We start from the raw sequence: 26,940 nt of genomic DNA on the forward strand, positions 1-26,940 counted from the left end.
ATACTGATAGCATGTTTGCACATCTGAATCTAAGATGCAGCGCAACTGCTTGACATGTCACATCTGTCCAAAAGTATGAATCCCCACCCACTGGGAGCACCAGTGTAAATATATCAAGTAAGTCCTGACATTAATTGTGAGCAGTTGTTTTCTGTTAGAGGGTTGAATTTGAATAAGTGCCTCTAGAGTGATGCTGACACTGTATGTAATGAGGAGTACCGAGTGCCACATTAATTAAAGCCTTGTCAGTGAATTTTACAAAACCATAATGACCAAATGTGAGATTAAAGCCAATCAAAAAGAGCCAATGCAGACTAATTAACCAGAAGTATGCAGACAGTTAAACATGCGACTGCAAGGAACAGACATTATCTGCAGCTAAAAACAGACTTTACTCTTTCTTTCTTCTTTGGAACTGCAGGATGTTTCTCCCATAGAGCATTAGTGAGATTCATCACTGATGTTGGATAGCTCTCAGTCTGCATTCAGGTTCAGGTTTCTGAGAAAAGACCGTTTCTTAATGGACACTTCTGACACTATTGAAAAACACTATTGTCTAAAAACTGAAACTGCTCAGTCTGCATCATGAATACTGCATGAGACCAAAAACAATAACAAAAAAATCCTAATTTTATTATTGCCAGAGGATTATATGATCCATTAGGTTGCATCTTGGGAATAACTGTTGTGGTGTAAAACAATGAAGCGAAGTGGTCATCTGGAGGTTTTTCTAGTTTTGAATAGAAAGCACGTCATCGGGACATTTGGTTTCTCAGACCAAATATTTAATCTCCTCTCCAGAAAATGACCAAGCCTCTTCTTACTTTGTTTGCTTATAAAGGATTATCTGATCACTCTGGGATGCTTTTGTCCAAACAAATCTGTGAGTGTGCAGTATAACATGCTCATTTAGTGCTTACACGGTGTAATGTTTACAGACTTCATGCAGTGTGCAGTACGTTAACGTTTTATAGATGAAACCTGTTCCTTTCAGAGGTGTGGCCTGTGAGAAGAAAATCGATTTAATTTTTTTGCAAGTGTAAACGTCAGTGGCGTCTCTGATGTCTGCAGTAGTCAGGAATTTTTGTTCATGTGAAATAATGATGCTCCCTGTTTATCTTCAGTTTTCTTTTTAAGGCATCCACATAAATAATAAGATCCCCAGTGTAATTCTACTGACGGCAGGGTGATCTCACTCTTTTAGCAGTAGGGAGACACCAAGAGAACAGCTGCCAGGCGATCCTTTCTCAGGGAGCAAATCATATTGTAGAAGGGCCAGGAGTTGTAACTACAGATATGCTGCTAACGTTAAAACAACATATCTGATATCTGATTCATTGTGAGTTGCTTCTCTGAAACTGTAATATTTAAGAATCCCAGTTTTCTTTCCAATCATCTTTCAAAGCTGTTTAGGAGCATGGTGGTATCTAATATTATTGTATTATATAATCAATACTTTATTTGCCAAAATGTGTACTTTCTGTCTATAAGGAGGTTTAAAACCACTTCCATTCATATAATTGATGCACAGTATAAATGCATGAAAGACACAGCTCCCATGTTGAAAGAATAGAAAACATATTGTCTTCTTCTGGATTGTTTTTCTGGTGGACGACATTTAATTCAAAACAAGGAAGAAAAGAATCAGTTGCTCATGTTTATTAGAAAGTCTAATTCATTTTTATTTCCCCTCTTACCCAGATGAAACACAAATTTCAGTAAACCCAAATGAAAACAAAATAAAAACAAAAACAGCTTGACAAGTACATTCTGTTTCTTAAAAGCTGGAAATTGTGTGTTTGAGGCCACATATCCATAAGTGCACTTAAAGCTTCATCAATGTTTGCATCCAAACAGTGTGCCATTTAAACACACACACTGCTGTACAAGCGCTGTGTAAACATTGCTGTGGATTCTGTGATGTGAGATAGTGAAGTAATGATTCCACAGGGATCAAGTGAAAACAGTATAAGCCAATGTGAATGTGGAATGTAAAAAATACAATATAAAAAGCATTACTGCATTGAATGCTGGTCCTGCATGTACTGACTTATTGCTAATCTCTGTCCAAGATATTCATATATGTTTCTTTATTATAAAACTGCATTAGAAAACGTATAAGATGTTGTTCCTGGAAACTTGATTTTACAAAACTAAATGCACTCATCTCCATCTGTAAACTACTATGTAGCACCAGTAGGTTAAAACAAATCATGCAGCAATTTGTGTTGCCTTCTTTCTTGTTGTGAACTTCAAGAATGTTTGGGGACAAAGTTCATTGGTTGTGGAATCCAGTGCAGCCACCATTGCTTAGGTATTGCATCTTTACAGTATGGCCATGTTCAGATGGTTCTCCTCAGAATCCCCTTACTGGAGGTAAAAGCTGGCCACGTCTGTCACTTCTGACCTATGTTCTTATTGAGGCAATGACTCCCTGGTTGACTGGTGCTGGTGATGAATGGAGAAGAAAAACATGGTTAGCTCTTCAGTACACAATTGAACATCATCTGCAGTCGTTTAATCTGACTCAGACTTTGACTATAATCTTTCTTCCTATGTAAACATGGGGATGACACAGGAAACACTATGTGTATGTTAGGCTAGCAGCTAAGGGTGTCTGTGTGTTCCCACATGTGTCCATAAATTAATGGACACCCCTGTGGAGGTCCATGTGTAGCTCAGCATTTGACAGCACCAGTGTGCACGCCAACTATGCCTGTAGAGTAAACTGTTCACTTTGTGCACCATGTGTGTGTCATTATGTTTTCTCTGTTACTGCTTGTTTCTTTTTTCATGCTGTTCAGCCAAACACAATATACACAGCAGCTTGTCTGCTGCCAATGGAAGGTCACCATCAGCTTTACTAGTATGGATCTTGTTTGTCTTTACACCCCACTGATTGAAGCATGTACATAGACATGTGCTATAAATCATAGGTACAGCAGCAACCAGCTGATACTGTTGCAAAAAAGATGGACTTGCCTCAGCTGTTTAGTGTCTATAGAGCAGAAAAGTGGAAATATTTTGAAATTGTTGTTACAGGACCTTTGTGGGGCTTTGTGGTTCCATTATGTCAAAGATGTAAACATCCAGGATGCACTGCCCTACAACGCAATGCTCAGTAACCTTGGTGCAAACATGTTTACTGACAGTTTTGATGTGAAAGGACATTTTTTAGGACTACTTTACTGACTGAATTTAGATATGATTGATTAGTCCTATTGTATTTAGTGCAGTGCATTATGAGTGTTCTACCATCTTTCCACTCTACAGATTCTCAAGATTGATGACGTCTATCCTTTCAGCAGCAAAGTATCACTTTGAAGTTTTGCATATTTAAGAGGCATAACTGCTTTGAGTGACAGGTTAGCATCAGATCATGAACTTCCTGCTTCCTGCCTACCTCAGCTCTACTTATGCTACACCCTATTTGCCCATATTTGGATTCTGAGCTTTAAAACCACTCTTCAGAAACCTTTAGTCACAGAATGCTCTTCCATCTTTATTCAGTCTATATGGGTTAGCTTAGGGTTGGTTGAAGTTGGTGTAGTATTATGTGACAAATGTGGACTACAAACAGTTCAAACCATGTTATAAATCAAAGATGATACTGTCTTTCATTTGAGATAAATCGTACCTGGTTTTCCACAAGCCTTCACACACTGCTCGTGTGTGTCAAAGCGATTCTGGTTTCCACCACAGCCTCCATACCAGAAGCGTGTGCAGCTCTTGCTGAGGGCATCATAATGCCACTTGAGGACAAATTTGGCACAGGTGCCTTCTTCTTTGGGAAGCTGGCAAATGTCCACGGTTGTAGAAGACACTGGATAGGAAATGACAAAGAATAATAATCAGTGAAAGTATGCATCTACAAGACATGCTAAGTATGCTTAATTACACCTTGTGCAAATGCAATCACCTGTTAGTGTGTGTCATTACCATTATAGTAATTGAAATGATGGATCTGTCATTAAACTATGTTGTAGAAATGAGTATGACGCCATTAAACTTTTCAGGGATGGAACCAAATCACTTCCAGCATAGCAGACTTTTATTTTTCCATAATCATGAGATAAAGTGCATTTGGCTGAAAGCAGATTTTGTATTACTATGCTGTATGTGGGAGTTTATTCCAACACTGATGAGGTACTGACAAATTGAACTCTGTATGAGGAGTGCTGCCAAAAACACAATGAAGCGGTGAACAAGGCTTTCCATTCATTTTCTCTGTGGTTATGACTTGGCTCACTCCTCTGACAAAAGCATAACCTTCTCATTTTTCCATGCTTGGCTTTTCACTCGCTCTGGCTTTCAGATAATCTGATGAGCAGCAGAGCAGGCGAGGAGCGTTTGTGGTGGAATACAAAAGGTTTCATTTTTTTCCCAAAGTAAGTGGAGTTTGTGGAAATTGAATTATGTAACTCTGATATAACATGCAAGGCTGGTAACTGTATGTCCGGATATATGCCCAACATTAAGGGTGGTCTAAAACGGTTTGTTTTGATGTGGATTTGCTTGACACTCAACCAAAAGAGGGAAGTGTTTTGTTCTTTCTTTCCAATGGCCAGCATGGCAGAACATACACGTGCACTCACATCAAAGTCTGTTAAGACTTTCAAATAGGGGGCTGGAATGGATGAACTGTAACTTAATATATATATATATATATATATATATATATATATATATATATATATATATATATATATATATATATATGCTATTCTCAGTCTGTGTGTATCTGATCTCACCTGGAGCAGGGAGGATCTCCACCTGTTCAACCAGCTGCTGCTGCTGCTGCTGCACATTTGATTGAGGCTCTGGCACTGTGAAAACATAAAAAACATGTGGTTTCATCATCAGGAGGATTTTCATTGTAGAAGGAATTGTGTGTAAATCTGTCACAAATCACCAATCAATTATGTTAAGACTTAGTCCATATCCCAGTGCCTCTTCAATCAAAACCTAATTATGAAAGTTCCTTTAGAACGTCTAAATTAACATTTTAATTGGCTTTTTCTCTATGCCTATTTTACAATACTTATCAACATAATAATATAAGCTAAAAGTACAGTTACTATCACATGATCAGCACCTGTTTTGATAAATATAAGCTATTACTTCAAAAGTTTGCATGACATAATGTGCTGCATGACACCGTCAGCGGCACATCCCCGCACTGACAACCACTCACCTGACCTCATGCAGTTTTTCAAGCAGAGGGACTCAGTGTCGAACCTATTTTCATTCCCTCCACAACCTCCATACCAGAACTGAGCACAGAACCCGTTTTTTCTGTCAAAGAACCACTTAGCCTGATAGTCTTTGCATGGCATTCCAGGGTCATAGTCAAGTGAGCATGGGTCTGCAAGTTCATTAGCTAGAACATGCAACAAACAAAACAAACAAAACAAAAAAACAAAGAGGTAACGTGAAGACAGACAGGGAGAGAGGATGAGTTTGTGTTAAGATCAAATGTACAACGACATGAGAAATACAGCAGATACTGAGTAAACTGTTAAAAGGTTGCAGGTAAAGACAAAATGAAAGGTTGGCATGTCCAAAGGGTCCTGTATGGTTATGAGTTATACATAGAAAGGAAAAGGAATTACATTCATCCTGGCTCTGCAGTCAGTAGAGGGGGCAGAATATTATATATGATTATTAGAGTTGTCAGTAGAACAAGAGGATGAATTCTGTGTTTTTACAGGTGAATTAAAAGTGAGTGCTAACTACTGTTAAATGTTAGTTAATTTTAGTTATCTATTGTGAACAGGGCTATGTGGCCCAGCAAGTGTTTCTTTCTGTTTAAACAGAGGAGTGGCAGTAAAATGTTTAGAGTCATTAACCGTTATATTCCGTTAATATAACTCAATGCCTGAAGGGTGGGTGGAGAATGTGTAGCCTGTAAAGATGTACTCATGTCTGAGTTATGCTTTCAGTTGTGTGTCAATTACAAGAAGCAGCAGCTGTAGGGCTACAGTCCTAAAAGAGAAATGTGTAATGTAAATCTTCTCCAGTATCCATCCATCATCTGAACCCGCTTTGTCCTGCAGTCACAGGGGGCTGGAACCTATCCCAGCTCTTTCTAGCTAAAAATGTTCCAGAGGTATTTAAGTCTGGTCTGCTTTGTTTGTCACAACACATTATGGAAAATAGTTCATCTACAAGCACTGACACTGAGCTGCAGATTTAGTAAGGCTTTCTGACCTGCAGTGCAGTCTGGCCATGTACACAGGAGGATGATTAATAACACATTTATGTAGAGTTAAATTATTGCTGCATTACAGCAAAGCACTTTATGTTCTTTGAATTGAACCATCAGGTTTTATTTAAAACCCTTTTAGTGCCGCACATCCAAAGACGACATTATGAACTAGGTAAAAAAAAAACATTTAGTTGAAAAGCTCCTCTAATGTCAGGCTGCTGATAAAATATTATAAAAACTACACAGACAGACACATGCGCAGTCACCCACCAGTTTCTGGTTTGTCCAGTGGTGTGGTCTTAACCATACTGCTGCCTGAGCTGGCTGGCTTATGCTCTGCTGCTTCTGTGAAGAGAAACAAAGTAGCCGCATTAATAGAAAGAAGTTACTTACTTACAGTATTTAGTTTTGCTTAATTTACTTGCAAAGAGACAAAACAAATGTTTGTGCTTCTGTCAGATTTAAATAATCTAAATTAGATTAAAAACTCAGAGGCCAGAAACCAAATATACAACCTGCTCTTGTGGCACAGTTGAATGCGGAACTATACTAATTTCAAAAAGAGGCAAGTTAATTGGAAAATAAAATAGAACGCTAGAAACTAGATTTTATAATCTGGCTTTGTGGAAATAAAATGAGCATAAAACTGCTTCAGAAGGTATTCAAATCCTATTCCCTTTGTTCTTCCCTAGGTTCTTCTAAGTATAAACGATTGCTTTTGATAAATTGTGGATTTTTTTTTTTTTTTTTTTTTTTTTTTTTTTTACTCACTGGTCATGACGACACCTTTGCGAGTGGAGACAGTGTGACCCTCTGCTGTGTGGGCTGTGACTACAGCATGATACGTCTGAGCACTTTCCACGTTGTCCACAGAAATTTCTGTGCCCGACACATTAGTCTTCAGCACCAGGGCGTGGTCCGACAGGCGCGTCACCACTACCTCAAAGTAGACGAAGTGCTTGGCGTCCGGGCTGCTCCAGCGCAATTTAAAGCTGCTGGAGGTGACATTATAGACGTGCAGCTCGTCTGTGTCTGAATGGTGAAGGTGTAGAGGTGTCAAGTCAGAATCAAGTGCAGTAAAATCAGGAAAAAACAATAGCATATCTATACTAGATGAATGTAATGAATGTGACAGGTGTTTCCTCCTGTAAAGAAAACGAAACTTTGAGCTTACCTTTGTGCTTACTTTCATGGACAGTTTGGTGATGTTCATGATGTTTCTGATGTTTCCTAGAAATGCAGCGATGAGATATGAACACAACAATGTTAAAAACAAATCAACAATGAAACAGTGTAAAAAGATATGCAATCTTACTCATGTTGCTGTGACGACATAAGGGCTGTTTTTAGCGGCTGATCACTCTGGACCCACTTGCAGTTTTTGGAGAATTCAGGAGACATGTAGAAGGCATTTTCAACTAAAACGCATGAAACACACTGATTAGAGGAATGTAACAAGTTGTATTGATACTAGAACATACAAACATACATATACAATGACCAGAAGAACAACCAGGCATTGAACTTACTGCTGATGTACTTTGGCAGTAGCTGGCCAAATGTCTGGATATATCTGTCATAAAAGAGTGAGATGCTCTCCAGCCTCTTGAAAAAGACATCTGTGGGCTCGCTCGCCATACGTGAGAGAACACTAGCATCCCCAGCAGTGAGTGTTTCACCCACTCCAAAGATGACTAGGATGTAGCCTCTGCACTTGACCTCAGTTGCAATACGCAACAGCTGTTCCTCTTCTTCTGCCACACTTCCTGTCACAAAGAGCATGAGGACTTTCTTGTCACGTTGGAGAGGTGCCTTCTCAAACACCTGCTCCACTGTTGATTCAATGGCTGCTGCTAGGGCCCGGCCGCCCTCTAACTGAGGCATTTTCTCCAGCAGGAATTTGACAATATCCTGAGCAGAGCGGTGCTCAGTCAACCCAATGTCCACATGGATGGGAGAGCCAGTTTTGTTGTTGAGGAACTCGTATGGTGCTTGCTGGATTACAGACACTCTGGCATGGTGAACTGATGACACCGGTTCAGAGGACACATGAAGCTGCTCCACTATGTGAGCTATGTAGCGCTTAATCTCAGTGAAGACAGCTGGGTAGGTAGACTCAGAGCTGTCCATCACAAATGCCATGTCAATATCCATGTCTAAGGTGAATGATCTTCTATCTCGACTGGCTGCTGGGGGCACGTAGTCACACATTTGGTCCGGAGAGCAGACCTCTGACAAAAAAAAAAAAAATAAACGATATACATATATATAAAATATGATTACAACTTTAAAATAGAAATGTGGCTATGGTTCTGCTTAAAAATGTAAAAAGGGACAAATCATTCCAAATTATATTTGCCCTTTGAAGCAACAAAATATATAAAATATAAGAAAAAAGCAGACTCTTAGAGCTCTTACCCAGGCAGACATGGCAGTTCATAATTTTTTGGAAGACTGACTTGTACTGTGCACTTCCAGCGGTGGGAAGGACAATTACTTGGGCCAGTGCTGTGTTGTTGACCTGGTGTTTGAGGACAAGTAAAACAACGTTATAATGTGTGTGTTCCTGAAGGCACCTGAAGTTCCCCTTTGAGATATTGGTGTTCTGTTACCTGCACTGCTCTGCTGAGTGCTCTGTCCTCACGGTTGACCAAGAACAGAGTGGAGATTCCAGCATCATGGAGGCGGAGAGCTGCACTAGTGATGGGTTGCGTCTGACCAACCTGATCACCAACAAAGAAGATGGCCACCTTCCTCATGAGGAAACCACTGCGCACCCTCTTGAAGGTGTTCTGAGCCACAAAGCTCATGGCTGTCTCCAGGCTGCGGGGCTTTCTTGTCTGTGGTATCTGCAGTCCCTCTATGCGCTCCACAAGGGCTCGTTTCCTCAACGCGTCAGCGAAGCGGACCTCAGTGGTCACTTCATTGTTATACAGGGTCAAAGCAATCCGAGCTCCTCTTGGACAGTTGCTCTCAGTGATTGTGATGTCATTGACAATACTCAGGACTGTGTTACGCATGTTGTTGAAAATTGGACGGCCAAGGCCCTGAGACACGTCCAGGGCAAAGGCCAGCTCAGTGGGATAAAGTGGGCATTCCTGTTTACCTGAGGGTGCAAACACAAAGAGAATTTTAACTGGCAGTGGAAACAACACATACATCGAACACATTATGAAATGAAATCCATGTTAGTACTTACCATAACAGCCAGCTGGTAAATAAAAATATAAAGAAAAAACACTGTTATTATTTGTATCACACAAGCATTAATATCATTACTTCAACATCCTAATAATTGGCATTTTTGAAAGTTATAAAATTATCCTTACGACAGTTGTCTCTGATCTTCTTGACCAGGTCACATTGCTGAAAGGATAAAAAACAAAACATGTGTTTGCACAGGCTGTTATGAACCTATGTATTCAAGTATGTGCTACCACTACAGGGCTCAACAAAGAGCTCTGTTTACGTTCTGTATATATTGTCTGCAAATGTGTTGACAGTTGTGTACAACTGTGGTCTTCAATCAAGTAATTGTTGTTTATTCTACACATATTATTCTACACTGATTATTTTAAGTGCATAGCTGTATTTAGATAGAAAAGTAGGGCAACTTGGTGTGAAACAATGGACACTTCTGACCTTCAATGGTCCCCATTTTGGATACATATTAAATTCAGTTGAATTAATGTAAATAAATGACCACATACCACAACACCTGGTCCTCTAGGCCCTTTGAGACCCTGTGGGAGCAAAAAAAATCTGCTTTTACAAATATGAATACATTTGCAATATACACATTGTGTTCAAAATCACAAGAAGACACAACTGGCAAATGACAATGTCATGACAATACCACAGTTATTGTGTACAGTAATTTATAATATCCATGTTATCACAATACACCACCTGCAACAATGTATTGTGTGTATTTAAAGATGCCATTGATAACTATTTTTTTTGTAGTAGTACGTTTGTATTGTGGAAACGCTAAGTGACACCACATTATTAAAATAGGATTTACAAAAGTACTGCATAATTTAAGATGCTTACATATGGACCAGGATATCCAACTTCTCCCTTCTGTCCTGGTGTCCCAATACCTCCAGAGACACCCTGGAAAGAATCAATAGTGTGATTTAAAATAAAAAAAATTGTTAAAGCATTTAGCTGCTAATAGTTCACAACAGCCTGACTTTTACAGTTCACTTACTTCAAAGACTGAAACAACATTAATGTCCATGGAACTTACTGCGAGGAATGTATGCTTTATGTATGATGCAAAAATGATGATGATGATGATGCAAAACCGGTTCTCCGGTGGACTGCACCAAACATGTGTAGTAATGCTTTGGAACAAGCTTACCCTCTGTCCGCGGTTTCCTCTTATTCCAGGTCCGCCCTTGGAGCCAGGGTCTCCGGCTGCTCCCTGAAATGATGTGAGAACCATTGCAAATGAGTAACACAAGAGATAGGCCTACTTTGGCTGATTGTACAGTGCAGCATGTTATTCAGTCTTTTCCATTACCTTAGCTCCTGGGAATCCTGGGAAACCTTCATCACCCTGTAAGGACAAAGACATGCGTACCTGAAGTATCGTTTGCCAAAAGTTTCACTTCAAACATACAACACCTCACAAACCACACACCTTTCTTCCTTTAGGTCCTGGAGTGCCAAGTCCATCTCTTCCATCTTCACCCTATGAAATCACAAAACAGTGTCAGTTCGAGGGAAAAGGGTAAACCATTCCTCTTTTCTCTCTCTCCCCTTTCGAAATGTGAAAAGCACTACAAAACTATGAATTCCCTAATTATAAACATACCACATCTTTTTCAGGATATATACTTCACAGCAACATAAGTCTTTATTTTGATGGAAAGACATTGCTTCTTAGACTTGAAGCCAAGTTGCAGTAGCAAATTGTACTACTGTCAATGTGTTCTCTTTTTCAGCTCTTTTACATGCAGTAATAGTACATGCACTGGAGATATGGTTTTGTTCTTACAGGCTCTCCAAGGGGGCCAAGGGGTCCAGCAACACCTTTAGGTCCTGGATCTCCTGGCTCTCCCTACAAAGACGCAGAGAAAAACACATCAGAAAATGTGATAAAAACAAAAATAGCTTTAAATTCAATGTGCCAAATCAGTAAATTAAGAATGAAAAATGTCAGGGATGCTGCTATAGATTTAATTTAGCTCATATGCTTTTGTGAGCAGGGCCTTCATGTTTTCTTTCAGCGACTTCCTGTCTGCTCAAATCGACTACACATGTGTGTCTAGTAACGTGAGAGAGCTTGGCTTTGGCCGGTGTGTTTATAATTGAAACAATCCTTTAGGCCAGCAAAATTACATCCCATCCAGTACCTTTCGACCAAGAGCTCCTCTTCTGCCTTTATCTCCAGCTGGGCCTGGGCTGCCTCCAGGACCCTACACAATAAAACATTAGCATTAGGCATTAGCATTTACAACATTTACAGTGTTGACTTCAGTTGAAAAACTGAACTATCACTTACCCTAGGTCCAGGGTTTCCATCTTCTCCTCTGGGTCCAGGTGCTCCATTTGGTCCGGGTGGACCCTTTAAGAAAACAAACCAGACCCCAAAGATGCACCAGTGTGTCTGATGATGTAATAATCTGCCACTTGTCAACTATTGCCAACTTACTCTAGATCCTCCAATACCAGGCTCTCCCTGCACACCGTCAGCTCCTGGTTTTCCGGCAACTCCCTTTAATGTAAGCAGCACAATGTTATGGTTACTGTCATGACTGGAGTTACTCCAACAACCATAATTTGCCATAAATTTAGGTGCTTACAGCTGGCCCTGGTGGGCCTCTTCTGCCATCAGGTCCCTAAGAGGGTAGGAGTGGACGTAAGTCTTGGTTTAAAAAAACAACACAACAACAAAAAGGTAAACAGCTTTGTTGGAAAAAATAAGACAACTGTTTACCCGTCTTCCAGGTTCACCAGGGCCTCCCTGCTTTCCATCATCACCTGGCTGTCCCTATCATTTTAGAACAGACATCTCAGCGAAAAGACTCCAAACAAACACATTTAAAACATGTTATCGTTAAAGGATAACATGCGTATGAATACATAGTGTCATTACCGCTGGTCCAGCATCGCCGGAGTCTCCTTTAGGTCCTGGTCGGTTGTTATCCTTTCCACTTGTTCCCTATTGGATGGACAGCACCTTTTCAGTTTGTCACTTCAAAAACTTAATTGTTTAAGGCTAGAGCTCACATAATATCACATAAAACCACTGCTGAGAGCTTAGCAATGGCTACTGAGAAATGAATGAGTAATTCAGTATTCGAAAAATTCAATCTGGTCTGAAAATTCACAACTGCTGATGTTTGACTTTTGGCTTATCATGTGCAGTATGCATACAAATAATTGATCATGTACATAATTTCACTTTATATATGCGTCATCAAAGACATGTCATTAATACTTACAGGATCTCCTCTGATTCCCTTTTCTCCCAAGTCACCTGCTTGTCCTTTGGCACCTTTAGGACCCTAAAGAAAAAAAAACAACATCAACGAGATACAATTAAAATATTTTAGAAGATGAACATCTATTCAAACATTTACTCACTCTTCTGCCAGAGTTTCCTCTGTCTCCTGGTGGCCCAACCACTCCACTTTTGCCCTGAGAACAAATGAATGATGGAAATTGAAGTCAACTCTGAATCAAAGCAGACTCACAAGTCACATCAATATATTTGTGGGACTCATTTGTAAGACAGCTGAAAGATGGTATAATAGTACATAACACTCTTACCTCTTCACCGTTGATGCCATCAAGCCCAATTTCTCCAAGTTCACCCTGCATAATTGTAGCAGTTTGATTAGTTGATTGTTGGTCAGCCTTTTCTTCCCAGTAGTTTTGGTTAAAATGCTTAAAAAATACTCACCTTTTCTCCTGAGTAGCCACGAGAACCCTGGTTAGAAGAAGAACATTGAACCATGATATTGTATATATAATAATCTATATTCACCTTTTATTATTACATATTAAAGAGAGAAGTTAATATTTACCTTGATACCTCTCTGTCCAGGACATCCCTGGAAACCCTGTGTTCCATTCACACCAGGAGGACCTCTCTCTCCCTGTTATCACATGAGAATCATAATAAAAGGGACAACATGAAGAAGTGGGGAAACAAAAAACAATTACAGATCAGGACAGTTTATATGCCACAGGCATGAATGCAGCAAAAAGGCATTTAGACTCACAGGGCCGCCCTCATCTCCAGGGTGACCTTGACTTCCAAGAAATCCCGAGCTACCCTAAAAGACAAAACAATAAAATAAGTTATTTAAAATGCTATGATGCAAGGTCTTTGTACTCCATGATTAAAAAAGTACCTTAGATCCTGGCTGCCCAACTCCTCCTCTGTCTCCTCTGTTTCCCGTACATTTGCATGCCACTCCACAGCATTGCCTTTCAGCAATGTTGTCCTGTGCAGCAAAAGGAAGAGTATGTCATGTGGTTTAAGGAAAAAGGTAAATAAAAAACTTTCATTTGACAGCAAAACTTTAAAGAGTGACTTGTTACTCACAAGTTCTTCCATTAGCTCATAATCCAAGTCCATGATATTGAGCCGTAGGGGTCTGGTGTATCTGAAGCCACGACCAAATTCCAGCAGTACAGCCTCCTCAAACTTTGACACCCGCTCCAACCCAACAAGAATGAAACTGTTGACTCCTGTTTTGGTTCACAAACATATTAACCCTCAAGTTTCTTTTAAATTTTTTGCTCATTATTTAACCATTGGGGTAGATGGTGATGAGTATTGTTTATCCTGAAGTATCTTTTTACCTGACAGCCGAAGCTCCTCAACTCGCCTTTTCATTTCATTATATGGAGCATCGAGACCATCAGTAAGGTGAATGACAACCTTAGGGAGAAAAGAGGAAAAACACAATTCAGTTTCATATAGATAGGTTTTATCTTAGCACATTTACACCATACCAACCTTGACAGTGTTGTCCTGTCTGATTTTGAACCTATTGGTGTAGGCAGTGATTGTTTTGCCATTGAGAATAAAGGGGCCACTGTTACGCAGGTTTCTGAAGGCCTCAAACAGCTCATCAGCATTGTCTCTGAAGTCTATCTGGACAGTGTCAGAGGCAGAATCCAGTGCCAACATGCCCACTTGAATAGATGGACTCTGATCACCTAGGCAACTGATAGGTGCTATTTTGGAAATTCTCTGCAGAATGGCACCCATTTTGCTCTGAAGGTTGGTCTGTGCACTAAATATGTTCTGGGCAGATACATCGAAGCCTACCAACACTTCTATGCTGCAGGCTGTAAAAAAAAAAACATGGCATTACTTTTGATGTTTTGGAAAGACATTTAACTCTTAGCAGAGAATTTCTTGTGAAACTGCTCAGTCAGGGAAAAAATGTGCTACTTTTCTTACATCTAGGCTCTTCAGTTATCCCAGTGCATAGATTCCCTTTTACTTCATCATCCAGCGTCTCCAGAATCTGCTCATTGAGCTCTGAAAGTTCCTGAAAGTTGCTTGCTCGAGCCACAGTGGTGGTGTCACTCGCTATGTTTTCCAACTCATTCTGAATGTTGCCCACTCCCACAGCAAAGATTCTGACACCTTGTTTTTTCAAACCAAGGGCTGCTGTCTTGCTGTCATCAGCTGAGCGTCCTCCAGTGATCACCATAAGGATCTGAGGAACACGCTCATCCATCCGGCTGCCCTTTGCTTTGGTAAAGTAAACATCTTGAACATGGCGAATGGCTGCACCAGTGTTAAGTCTACGTCCACCTTTGTACTCTACCCGTTCAATGGCGCTTAGAATGTCTTGCCTGTCTTTATATGTGTTAAGGTAAAAGGAGTCTATCACATCTGCAGCATAATGTGCCAAGCCAATCCGTAGGTCATCTCTGTCAGTGAAGAACAGATCAATGAGGTTGATGATAAACTCCATCACTTGCTTAAAGTTGTCCCGGCCCAAATTGATGGATCCATCCACCAAAAACACTATGTCAGCCTTTTTAGGAGGAGGCAGGCCTTCCGCTATGGGAAGAGAAATAAAGGCATTTTACAGGCTGCTTAGATCATAACCAAAACATAAACTAATTGTCATTGTATTTGTATGATGTGAACATTTTGTCAAAACTTACTAGGAGGGTCAGGTGTCACTGGTAGGATGGTACCACTCAACCTGGCAATAAATGTGTCCTGTATCTTTGGCAGTTCAGGGAATGTAGGAACCTGAAGGATATCCTCTGAAGTGGTGGCTATCTGTTTTAGCTGAGTTGTATCAGCTCCACTAGTTCCAACACCAATGCAGTTTACCCGTGAGCCCTTAAGCAGAGGTCCATAGATAGAAACATCCTGGCTTGACCGTCCACCTGTTAAAACCACAAGATGCTGGGAGGCCTCCGATGGACGAACTCCAGCAGCAGGCTTTAACTCATTCTGTATGACATACTCAATGGCATTAGCCAGTTCAGATGACCGCCCACCCATCTGACGGAGTCTTTTGATAGCAGAGATTACAGCTGGTTTGTTGTTGTGTGAGTTGAGTGAGAACTCAGTTTTAACTCTGTCTGCATATTGGACAACAGCCACACGCACTTGATCAGGCTGCACGTCAAGTTGCTGAACAATGTTGAGGATAAAGTCACGGATATGAGCAATCCCAGCAGGACCTGTTTTGTCTGAGCCATCAATAAGAAAGATAATGTCCTTTTTTCCAAGATTCAGGTTGTCTGCGGACAAGCACAGAAAAAAAAGATCAACTTTCTATTTTTAGAATACTGTATACAGGTCAAATGATTCTCTTACCTATGAACACTGTAGGAGGGACATAACTGGTGATGATATCAGAAGAGGATATTGTTTTGACTGAATCAATCAGCTGTGACTCCACTGTTGGAAGCTGTCGGAAATTATCAACTGTATATACAAGCTCTGGCTTTAGGGAGATTTGTCTAAGTTCATTTGCATCTGCATTCCTGGAACCAATGGCCAGTGGTGCAATGTGGTTTCTTTTAAGTTGATCAGCAGATGTGGAGACATCATCTGAAGACTTTCCACCTGTAACTAGAATGAGGAACTGAGGCACGCCATCCTCGATGCGGCTTCCTGCAGACCTCTGATAGATGTTTTTGGACACCCACTCAAGAGCACGACCAGTATTCAGATTATTTCCACCTTTGCTTTGAAGTCTTGTCACAGCCTGGCGTACCTCATTCTTAGTCGAATATTCATTAAGCAGAAATTCTTGAGTTGGTTCATCACTGTACTGCACCACTGAAATTCGGACCTTGTCCAATCCAATATCCAGTTTCTCCACAACTCTTCTTATCATTTCACGAATGGAAGGAAATTCACTTCGCACTGCTGTGGTGCCATCAATTAAAAAGACAACATCTCTCTTTTCTCCTCCAGTGGGCACTGGTGTGGCTACTGTTCAAAAAGAACACAAGCACATGAACACGATTTGATTACTGGAGTTACAAATACGTATACATACCATATGAATGAGGATAACAAAACATGTCAGTCATTTGTAGTATACAAATCTCATTTCATTGCAGCAATCGAAGTGATGTATGTGAGAATGTACAGAGAACATTTATTTTAATCAAAATTCAGTCACTCAAATTACCTTCATATCTTGGGAACTCTGGACGCAGCCTTGCCAAGTCGTCATCTGACAACTCAGTGATAGTGTTGATCAAGTTTTCTTGGACTGTGTACAAACCCGGGAGGTCATCCACAGGGAGGGCAAATTTGGACACGTAAGATACAACACGCAGCTCTATAGGGTTAACATCCCTGGTTCCAATGCTGAAAGGTACAACTCCCGATCTTTTGAGTGAAGATGCTGCACGACCAACATCATCTGTAGAAGACCCACTGGACACAACAATCACAAACTGTGGGACACCTTCTTGCTTTCTGCTGCCTCGTGCTGCCGTCAGAACATCCTGACTGACAAACTGCAAGGCCTGGCCCAGGTTTCTTTGTAGTCCTCCTCGCTGGCTCATTTCCCTGATGCCATTTAAAACACCTTCTTTGGTTGTGTGTGTGTTAAGATACATGTCAGCCTGAGCATAGTCACCATATTGGACCACTCCGATCCGGATCTGATTCTCGCCCACATTGAGACTCTCTACAACCCTGCGGATAAACTCCTGAATGATAGCAAATTCCCGTCCAACCCCATCGGAGCCATCAACAAGGAAAACAACATCCTTCTTGGGGCCCTGTCTCTCCGCTAAAGGAAAAAGAGAAAGGATGTGTTAGGCTTCATTTCAAAACTGATGCAAAAAAGGGTAAATAAAAACATTACAGAAACAATTATTAATGTCTTACAACTGTAAGACTGTAATCTTTCTCTCAATTATGATCTCTCATTTATTTATTAATTCCCTCCATAACACGACAATGACTATATAAAACTGAGGTCAGCTGTTGAATATTTAGGGGTCAATTTAATTAAGTTTTGACTGTTTTTTTATCAGACATAAACAATATCTTAAAAGCTGATATTGGGCTTCAGTCACTTTAGTTTAGATTAATCTAAAAGAAACACGCCACCGTTTTTTAAAATTCTGTGGGCAAACACATTTTTATGTCAGTACATGCTTTGTACTGACATAAAAACTGATGCAAAACAGCATTTGCTGACTTATCTAACTAGGGAAAATTGTGAATAACTGTATCTCATAAAATAGTGGCATGTTCCTTTAATCTTACAGCGTTTTTCTAAGATCAAAATGCTCATAAGGCACTTCTGCAAACCAGACCAGAGTTTTTTTAGTTCTTTTTATATTAGTTTATGTTTTGAGTGTGTGCATTATATATAATAATAATATAATTTTTCATCTTTGTATTATGATGAAAAAACATGTTGCTCAAAGAAATGGTTAAAAAAAAAGTTTAAAGATACCAGCTCATGATGTTCCAGAAAAGGAAACGAATGTTGAGAGCTCACTTGTAAAAAAAAAATCAGACAAATGTGTCAAAAAAAGAGAACATCAAGTGAAATGAGAATGATGATCTGTTAACAACAAGAATGAGTGAAGAATTTGCGACCAGTTAAAAGAAAACATGCCAGAAGGATGTCCTTTTTTCTTTTTTCAAAGCTGTTATGAAGGTTCAAGTAGATCAAAGAATAGAGTTTCCCTACTGAAAGGATCAATATAATTTTTTTTTGGGATTGTCATTTTGATACTATTTGTAATATCTAATTGTTTTGGGTTTTATTTATCCTGTGGATGGTATATACAAGAGTGTAAAATAAAGTCAGATACATTTATGACATAATAGTGTAAATAAGTTTCTTCACTGCCCCAACTGGCAACATCAGGTATACTAAGTCCATTCTACTTCAGAACTGCCTTAAATACAATGGATAACATCTTCAGAAGACTATACAGTGAGTTCACATTTTGTTCTGATTGTTTCAAGAATGGGTCAGAACAATGAAACGTGATGAAACTTAAGAGCTGTGCAGTCCAATTGCAAATGTATCTGCTTACATACCAGGTCTGGTTGGTGATTCTGGGGTTACGTCAACAGTCACACCTTCCAGGGAGGACTGAAGCTGCTGTTGGACACTGGGGAGCTCAGTGAACTCAGACACAGATAGAGCATTGCTGGGGTTGTGAGCTATTCTCTGCAGTTCTCTGCTATCAGAGCCTCTGATTCCAACTGCATAGGTCAAGACACCCAGCTGTTTGAGAACTGCAGCTGGTGCATCAACACTGTCAAAAGATCGTCCACCACATAGCAATATCAGGACCTGTGGAACACCTTCCAGGCGCCTGCTTCCAGCTGAGGTTGTAAAGACATTGTCCCTCAAGTACTGGAGAGCTGCTCCAGTGTTTAGAGGTCTTCCGCCTTTGTGCCTCAGACCTTGGACAGTGTTAAGGATCTCACCCTTTGTCACGTACGTGTTCAGATGGAACTGGACAGCTGGATCTCTGCTGTACTGAACCACTGAGACACGGTCTTTGTTGTCATCCACACTGAGTGTCTCCACTAATCTCTTAACAAAGTCTTTCATAGCTGGGAATGCATTTCTAGTGCCATCAGATCCATCCAGCAAGAACACCACATCTCTTCCTGGTACTTGTCTCACCACTAGGGGACATAACATTTGGGACATAGTTTAGTTTATGATGTCACAGGTTTCCTGTGCAAAATGGGCATGGTGAAAGCTAAGCTTTCAAGTTTACACCATACTCTGAGCTAATAACAACATAGTTTTGTCAGTGCCAGTACCGCTGACACTGGCCAATGGCACTGGTACTGGCACTTAAATCCTGTCCTACAGTGGCTGCGGAATATACAAGTTGATCAGTTTCTTACCCGTCACTGTTGGTGTCAAGGGCGTGGCCCTGAGCCGCGCTGTGCTCAATACAGAGGACAGCTGTTCTTGGACGTTGGGGAGATCAGTGAACTCAGACACCGATACAGCGTAACTAGGCTCATATGATATTTTCTGCAGCTCTCTGCTATCAGCGGTCCTTGTTCCAATGCCAATCACAGAGATGCCCTGCTGTCTGAGGGCAGAGGCTGGAGTGTCAACTTTGTCAAAAGACCTGCCACCTGTTAGTAGGACCAATATCTGTGGCACATCTTGGAGGTGCCGACTACCAGAAGAGTCTGTAAAGACGTTGTCCCTGACATACTGCAGGGCTGCCCCAGTGTTCAGGGGTCTTCCTCCTCTGTGTCTAAGCCCTCTGATCGAGTCGACAACATCCTCTTTTGTGGTATACGTGTTCAGATAGAAATGGACCTCTGGTTCTCTGCTGTACTGGACCACAGAGACACGCTCTTTGTTTTCTCCCAAGTTCAGTTTCTCCACAACTCTCTCAACAAAATCAAGCACAGCAGGGAAGCCATTCCTTGTGCCATCAGAGCCATCCAGAAGGAATACAATGTCCCTTTTGGCAGTGTCAACTGAGAAAAGACAGGAAGGCAAAACATAAAAACACTTGCTAAAGTTACGCTCATGGCCTAGTTATAATTGTCTGCCTACATATGTTAGAGGCACGTAGCCCTGCTTGCTTCCCCCTTTAAACAGTTGTTATGCACAGATGGAGCTAAGTGATATCAGACGCAGTTTCTTTCCCTCTTTGTATGTAAAATAAGTCAGGTAATATTTCAGGAGAGTAGCAGGCCATGTTTGATTACATACCAGGTCTACTTGGTGATTCTGGGGTTAGGTCAACAGCCACAGCTTCCAGGGAGGACTGAAGCTGCTGTTGGACACTGGGGAGCTCAGTGAACTCAGACACCGATAGAGCATTGCTGGGGTCGTGGGCTATTCTCTGCAGTTCTCTGCTATCAGAGCCTCTGGTTCCAACTGCATAGGTCAAGACACCCAGCTGTTTGAGAGCTGCGGCTGGTGCATCAACACTGTCAAAAGATCGTCCACCGCATAGCAATATCAGGACCTGTGGAACACCTTCCAGGTGCCTGCTTCCAGCTGAGGCCGTAAAGACATTGTCCCTCAAGTACTGGAGAGCTGCTCCAGTGTTAAGAGGTCTTCCGCCTTTGTGCCTCAGACCTTGGACAGTGTTAAGGATCTTGCCCTTGGTCACGTATGTGTTCAGATAGAACTGGACAGCTGGATCTCTGCTGTACTGAACCACTGAGACACGGTCTTTGTTGTCATCCACACTGAGTGTCTCCACTAATCTCTTAACAAAGTCTCGCATAGCTGGGAATGCGTTTCTAGTGCCATCAGATCCATCCAGCAAGAACACCACATCTCTTCCTGGTACTTGTCTCACCACTAGGGGACATAAGATTTGGGACATAGTTTAGCTTATGATGTCACAGGTTTCCTGTGCGAAATGCGCACGGTGGAAGCTAAGCTTTTGAGTTTACAACATACTCTGAGCTATTGCTGGCAAAATAATTTTGTCAAAGTGCCACTGGCCAATCTGAACCGATTGAAATTGACTTTGGTGCACCTCAAATCATGTTCTACAGTGGCTGTGGATATACAAGTTGATCAGTTTCTTACCCGTCACTGTTGGTGTCAAGGGCGTGGTCCTGAGCCGCGCTGTGCTCAATACAGAGGACAGCTGTTCTTGGACATTGGGGAGATCACTGAAGTCAGACACTGATAGAGCGTAACTAGGCTCATATGATATCTTCTGCAGCTCTCTGCTATCAGCGGTCCTTGTTCCAATGCCAATCACAGAGATGCCTTTCTGTCTGAGGGCAGAGGCTGGGGTGTCAACTTTGTCAAAAGACCTGCCACCTGTTAGTAGGACCAACATCTGTGGCACACCTCGGAGGTGCCGACTACCGGAAGAGTCTGTAAAGACGTTGTCCCTGACATATTGCAGGGCTGCCCCAGTGTTCAGGGGTCTTCCTCCTCTGTGTCTAAGCCCTCTGATCGAGTCCACAACATCCTCTTTCGTGGTATACGTGTTCAGATAAAAATGGACCTCTGGTTCTCTGCTGTACTGGACCACAGAGACACGCTCTTTGTTTTCTCCCAAGTTTAGTTTCTCCACAACTCTCTCAACAAAATCAAGCACAGCAGGGAAGCCATTCCTTGTGCCGTCAGAACCATCCAGAAGAAATACAATGTCCCTTTTGGCAGTGTCAACTGAGAAAAAACAGGAAGGCAAAACATAAAAACACTTGCTAAAGTTACGCTCATGGCCTAGTTATAATTGTCTGCCTATATATGTTAGAGGCACGTAGCCCTGCTTGCTTTCCCCTTTAAACAGTTGTTATGCACAGATGGAGCTAAGTGATATCAGACGCAGTTTCTTTCCCTCTTTGTATGTAAAATAAGTCAGGTAACATTTCAGGAGAGTAGCAGGCTGTATTTGATTACATACCAGGTCTAGTTGGTGATTCTGGGGTTAGGTCAACAGCCACAGCTTCCAGGGAGGACTGAAGCTGCTGTTGGACACTGGGGAGCTCAGTGAACTCAGACACAGATAGAGCATTGCTGGGGTCGTGTGCTATTCTCTGCAGTTCTCTGCTATCAGAGCCTCTGGTTCCAACTGCATAGGTCAAGACACCCAGCTGTTTGAGAGCTGCAGCTGGTGCATCAACACTGTCAAAAGATCGTCCACCGCATAGCAATATCAGGACCTGTGGAACACCTTCCAGGCGCCTGCTTCCGGCTGAGGCCGTAAAGACATTGTCCCTCAAGTACTGGAGAGCTGCTCCAGTGTTGAGAGGTCTTCCGCCTTTGTGCCTCAGACCTTGGACAGTGTTAAGGATCTCGCCCTTGGTCACGTATGTGTTCAGATAGAACTGGACAGCTGGATCTCTGCTGTACTGAACCACTGAGACACGGTCTTTGTTGTCATCCACACTGAGTGTCTCCACAAATCTCTTAACAAAGTCTTGCATAGCTGGGAATGCGTTTCTAGTGCCATCAGATCCATCCAGCAAGAACACCACATCTCTTCCTGGTACTTGTCTCACCACTAGGGGACATAAGATTTGGGACATAGTTTAGCTTATGATGTCACAGGTTTCCTGTGTGAAATGTGCACGGTGGAAGCTAAGCTTTCAAGTTTACAACATGCTCTTGAGCTATTTCTGGCAAAATAGTTTTGTCAAAGTGCCACTGGCCAATCTGAAACGATTGAAATTGACTTTGGTGCACCTCAAATCTTGTTCTACAGTGGCTGCGGATATACAAGTTGATCAGTTTCTTACCCGTCACTGTTGGTGTCAAGGGCGTGGCCCTGAGCCGCGCTGTGCTCAATACAGAGGACAGCTGTTCTTGGACGTTGGGGAGATCACTGAACTCAGACACTGATAGAGCATAACTAGGCTCATATGATATCTTCTGCAGCTCTCTGCTATCAGCAGTCCTTGTTCCAATGCCAATCACAGAGATGCCTTGCTGTCTGAGGGCAGAGGCTGGAGTATCTACATTGTCAAAAGACCTGCCACCAGTTAGTAGGATCAACATCTGTGGCACACCTTGGAGGCGCCGACTACCGGAAGAGTTTGTAAAGACGTTGTCCCTGACATACTGCAGGGCTGCCCCAGTGTTCAGGGGTCTTCCTCCTCTGTGTCTAAGCCCCCTGATCGAGTCCACAACATCCTCTTTTGTGGTATACGTGTTCAGATAGAAATGGACCTCTGGTTCTCTGCTGTACTGGACCACAGAGACACGCTCTTTGTTTTCTCCCAAGTTCAGTTTCTCCACAACTCTCTCAACAAAATCAAGCACAGCAGGGAAGCCATTCCTTGTGCCGTCAGAACCATCCAGAAGGAATACAATGTCCCTTTTGGCAGTGTCAACTGAGAAAAGACAGGAAGGCATAACATCAAAACACTTGCTAAAGTTACGCTAATGGCCTAGTCATAATTGTCTGCCTACATATGTTAGAGGCACGTAGCCCTGCTTGCTCCCCCTTTAAACAGTTGTTTTGCACAGATGGAGCTAAGTGATATCAGACGCAGTTTCTTTCCCTCTTTGTATGTAAAATAAGTCAGGTAATATTTCAGGAGAGTAGCAGGCCATGTTTGATTACATACCAGGTCTACTTGGTGATTCTGGGGTTAGGTCAACAGCCACAGCTTCCAGGGAGGACTGAAGCTGCTGTTGGACACTGGGGAGCTCAGTGAACTCAGACACAGATAGAGCATTGCTGGGGTCGTGGGCTATTCTCTGCAGTTCTCTGCTATCAGAGCCTCTGGTTCCAACTGCATAGGTCAAGACACCCAGCTGTTTGAGAGCTGCGGCTGGTGCATCAACACTGTCAAAAGATCGTCCACCGCATAGCAATATCAGGACCTGTGGAACACCTTCCAGGTGCCTGCTTCCAGCTGAGGCCGTAAAGACATTGTCCCTCAAGTACTGGAGAGCTGCTCCAGTGTTAAGAGGTCTTCCGCCTTTGTGCCTCAGACCTTGGACAGTGTTAAGGATCTTGCCCTTGGTCACGTATGTGTTCAGATAGAACTGGACAGCTGGATCTCTGCTGTACTGAACCACTGAGACACGGTCTTTGTTGTCATCCACACTGAGTGTCTCCACTAATCTCTTAACAAAGTCTCGCATAGCTGGGAATGCGTTTCTAGTGCCATCAGATCCATCCAGCAAGAACACCACATCTCTTCCTGGTACTTGTCTCACCACTAGGGGACATAAGATTTGGGACATAGTTTAGCTTATGATGTCACAGGTTTCCTGTGTGAAATGCGCACGGTGGAAGCTAAGCTTTGCAGTTTACAACATACTCTGAGCTATTGCTGGCAAAATAGTTTTGTCAAAGTGCCACTGGCCAATCTGAAACGATTGAAATTGACTTTGGTGCACCTCAAATCATGTTCTACAGTGGCTGCTGGATATACAAGTTGATCAGTTTCTTACCCGTCACTGTTGGTGTCAAGGGCGTGGTCCCTGAGCCGCGCTGTGCTCAATACAGAGGACAGCTGTTCTTGGACAGTTGGGGAGATCACTGAACTCAGACACTGATAGAGCGTAACTAGGCTCATATGATATCTTCTGCAGCTCTCTGCTATCAGCAGGTCCTTGTTCCAATGCCAATCACAGAGATGCCTTGCTGTCTGAGGGCAGAGGCTGGAGTATCTACATTGTCAAAAGACCTGCCACCAGTTAGTAGGATCCAACATCTGTGGCACACCTTGGAGGTGCCGACTACCGGAAGAGTCTGTAAAGACGTTGTCCCTGACATACTTGCAGGGCTGCCCCAGTGTTCAGGGGTCTTCCTCCTCTGTGTCTAAGCCCCCCTGATCGAGTCCACAACATCCTCTTTTGTGGTATACGTGTTCAGATAGAAATGGACCTCTGGTTCTCTGCTGTACTGGACCACAGAGACACGCTCTTTGTTTTCTCCCAAGTTCAGTTTCTCCACAACTCTCTCAACAAAATCAAGCACAGCAGGGAAGCCATTCCTTGTGCCGTCAGAACCATCCAGAAGGAATACAATGTCCCTTTTGGCAGTGTCAACTGAGAAAAAGACAGGAAGGCATAACATCAAAACACTTGCTAAAGTTACGCTAATGGCCTAGTCATAATTGTCTGCCTACATATGTTAGAGGCACGTAGCCCTGCTTGCTTCCCCCTTTAAACAGTTGTTATGCACAGATGGAGCTAAGTGATATCAGACGCAGTTTCTTTCCCTCTTTGTATGTAAAATAAGTCAGGTAACATTCAGGAGAGTAGCAGGCCGTGTTTGATTACATACCAGGTCTAGTTGGTGATTCTGGGGTTACGGTCAACAGCCACAGCTTCCAGGGAGGACTGAAGCTGCTGTTGGACACTGGGGAGCTCAGTGAACTCAGACACAGATAGAGCATTGCTGGGGTCGTGTGCTATTCTCTGCAGTTCTCTGCTATCAGAGCCTCTGGTTCCAACTGCATAGGTCAAGACACCCAGCTGTTTGAGAGCTGCAGCTGGTGCATCAACACTGTCAAAAGATCGTCCACCGCATAGCAATATCAGGACCTGTGGAACACCTTCCAGGCGCCTGCTTCCGGCTGAGGCCGTAAAGACATTGTCCCTCAAGTACTGGAGAGCTGCTCCAGTGTTGAGAGGTCTTCCGCCTTTGTGCCTCAGACCTTGGACAGTGTTAAGGATCTCGCCCTTGGTCACGTATGTGTTCAGATAGAACTGGACAGCTGGATCTCTGCTGTACTGAACCACTGAGACACGGTCTTTGTTGTCATCCACACTGAGTGTCTCCACAAATCTCTTAACAAAGTCTTGCATAGCTGGGAATGCGTTTCTAGTGCCATCAGATCCATCCAGCAAGAACACCACATCTCTTCCTGGTACTTGTCTCACCACTAGGGGACATAAGATTTGGGACATAGTTTAGCTTATGATGTCACAGGTTTCCTGTGTGAAATGCGCACGGTGGAAGCTAAGCTTTCAAGTTTACAACATGCTCTTGAGCTATTTCTGGCAAAATAGTTTTGTCAAAGTGCCACTGGTCAATCTGAAACGATTGAAATTGACTTTGGTGCACCTCAAATCTTGTTCTACAGTGGCTGCGGATATACAAGTTGATCAGTTTCTTACCCGTCACTGTTGGTGTCAAGGGCGTGGCCCTGAGCCGCGCTGTGCTCAATACAGAGGACAGCTGTTCTTGGACGTTGGGGAGATCACTGAACTCAGACACTGATAGAGCGTAACTAGGCTCATATGATATCTTCTGCAGCTCTCTGCTATCAGCAGTCCTTGTTCCAATGCCAATCACAGAGATGCCTTGCTGTCTGAGGGCAGAGGCTGGAGTATCTACATTGTCAAAAGACCTGCCACCAGTTAGTAGGATCAACATCTGTGGCACACCTTGGAGGCGCCGACTACCGGAAGAGTTTGTAAAGACGTTGTCCCTGACATACTGCAGGGCTGCCCCAGTGTTCAGGGGTCTTCCTCCTCTGTGTCTAAGCCCCCTGATCGAGTCCACAACATCCTCTTTTGTGGTATACGTGTTCAGATAGAAATGGACCTCTGGTTCTCTGCTGTACTGGACCACAGAGACACGCTCTTTGTTTTCTCCCAAGTTCAGTTTCTCCACAACTCTCTCAACAAAATCAAGCACAGCAGGGAAGCCATTCCTTGTGCCGTCAGAACCATCCAGAAGGAATACAATGTCCCTTTTGGCAGTGTCAACTGAGAAAAGACAGGAAGGCATAACATCAAAACACTTGCTAAAGTTACGCTAATGGCCTAGTCATAATTGTCTGCCTACATATGTTAGAGGCAGGTAGCCCTGCTTGCTCC

At 42.4% G+C, this 26,940-nt stretch overlaps 1 protein-coding gene across 1 annotated transcript in view; it reads right to left on the minus strand.

Moving 5' to 3' along the window:
* Positions 1-1,644: 1,644 nt before the first annotated feature.
* Positions 1,645-26,940, minus strand: part of col6a3 (collagen, type VI, alpha 3) — a 70,892-nt gene continuing 45,596 nt past the window's right edge. Inside the window, 56 exon segments of the mRNA XM_028392931.1 lie at positions 1,645-2,448; positions 3,638-3,823; positions 4,752-4,826; positions 5,195-5,380; positions 6,479-6,553; positions 6,980-7,240; positions 7,383-7,438; positions 7,524-7,626; positions 7,738-8,439; positions 8,627-8,729; positions 8,821-9,314; positions 9,408-9,419; positions 9,538-9,574; positions 9,919-9,951; positions 10,262-10,324; positions 10,575-10,637; positions 10,737-10,772; positions 10,857-10,907; positions 11,214-11,276; positions 11,572-11,634; positions 11,721-11,783; positions 11,871-11,933; positions 12,022-12,057; positions 12,156-12,209; positions 12,315-12,380; positions 12,664-12,726; positions 12,806-12,859; positions 12,992-13,036; positions 13,125-13,151; positions 13,249-13,320; positions 13,447-13,500; positions 13,579-13,671; positions 13,773-13,918; positions 14,033-14,111; positions 14,190-14,524; positions 14,640-15,251; positions 15,359-15,949; positions 16,026-16,649; positions 16,852-17,463; positions 18,735-19,334; positions 19,563-20,156; positions 20,395-20,994; positions 21,229-21,822; positions 22,061-22,660; positions 22,896-23,489; positions 23,727-24,326; positions 24,562-24,589; positions 24,591-24,641; positions 24,643-24,717; positions 24,719-24,817; positions 24,819-24,887; positions 24,889-24,939; positions 24,941-25,161; positions 25,400-25,427; positions 25,429-26,000; positions 26,236-26,829. Of these exon segments, the coding sequence (XP_028248732.1) occupies positions 2,408-2,448; positions 3,638-3,823; positions 4,752-4,826; positions 5,195-5,380; positions 6,479-6,553; positions 6,980-7,240; positions 7,383-7,438; positions 7,524-7,626; positions 7,738-8,439; positions 8,627-8,729; positions 8,821-9,314; positions 9,408-9,419; positions 9,538-9,574; positions 9,919-9,951; positions 10,262-10,324; positions 10,575-10,637; positions 10,737-10,772; positions 10,857-10,907; positions 11,214-11,276; positions 11,572-11,634; positions 11,721-11,783; positions 11,871-11,933; positions 12,022-12,057; positions 12,156-12,209; positions 12,315-12,380; positions 12,664-12,726; positions 12,806-12,859; positions 12,992-13,036; positions 13,125-13,151; positions 13,249-13,320; positions 13,447-13,500; positions 13,579-13,671; positions 13,773-13,918; positions 14,033-14,111; positions 14,190-14,524; positions 14,640-15,251; positions 15,359-15,949; positions 16,026-16,649; positions 16,852-17,463; positions 18,735-19,334; positions 19,563-20,156; positions 20,395-20,994; positions 21,229-21,822; positions 22,061-22,660; positions 22,896-23,489; positions 23,727-24,326; positions 24,562-24,589; positions 24,591-24,641; positions 24,643-24,717; positions 24,719-24,817; positions 24,819-24,887; positions 24,889-24,939; positions 24,941-25,161; positions 25,400-25,427; positions 25,429-26,000; positions 26,236-26,829 (12,362 nt within the window). The 3' untranslated portion in view covers positions 1,645-2,407.

Source organism: Parambassis ranga, chromosome 21, assembly GCF_900634625.1.
Source record: "Parambassis ranga chromosome 21, fParRan2.1, whole genome shotgun sequence".
In the NCBI taxonomy this organism is placed as follows: Eukaryota; Metazoa; Chordata; class Actinopteri; family Ambassidae; genus Parambassis; species Parambassis ranga.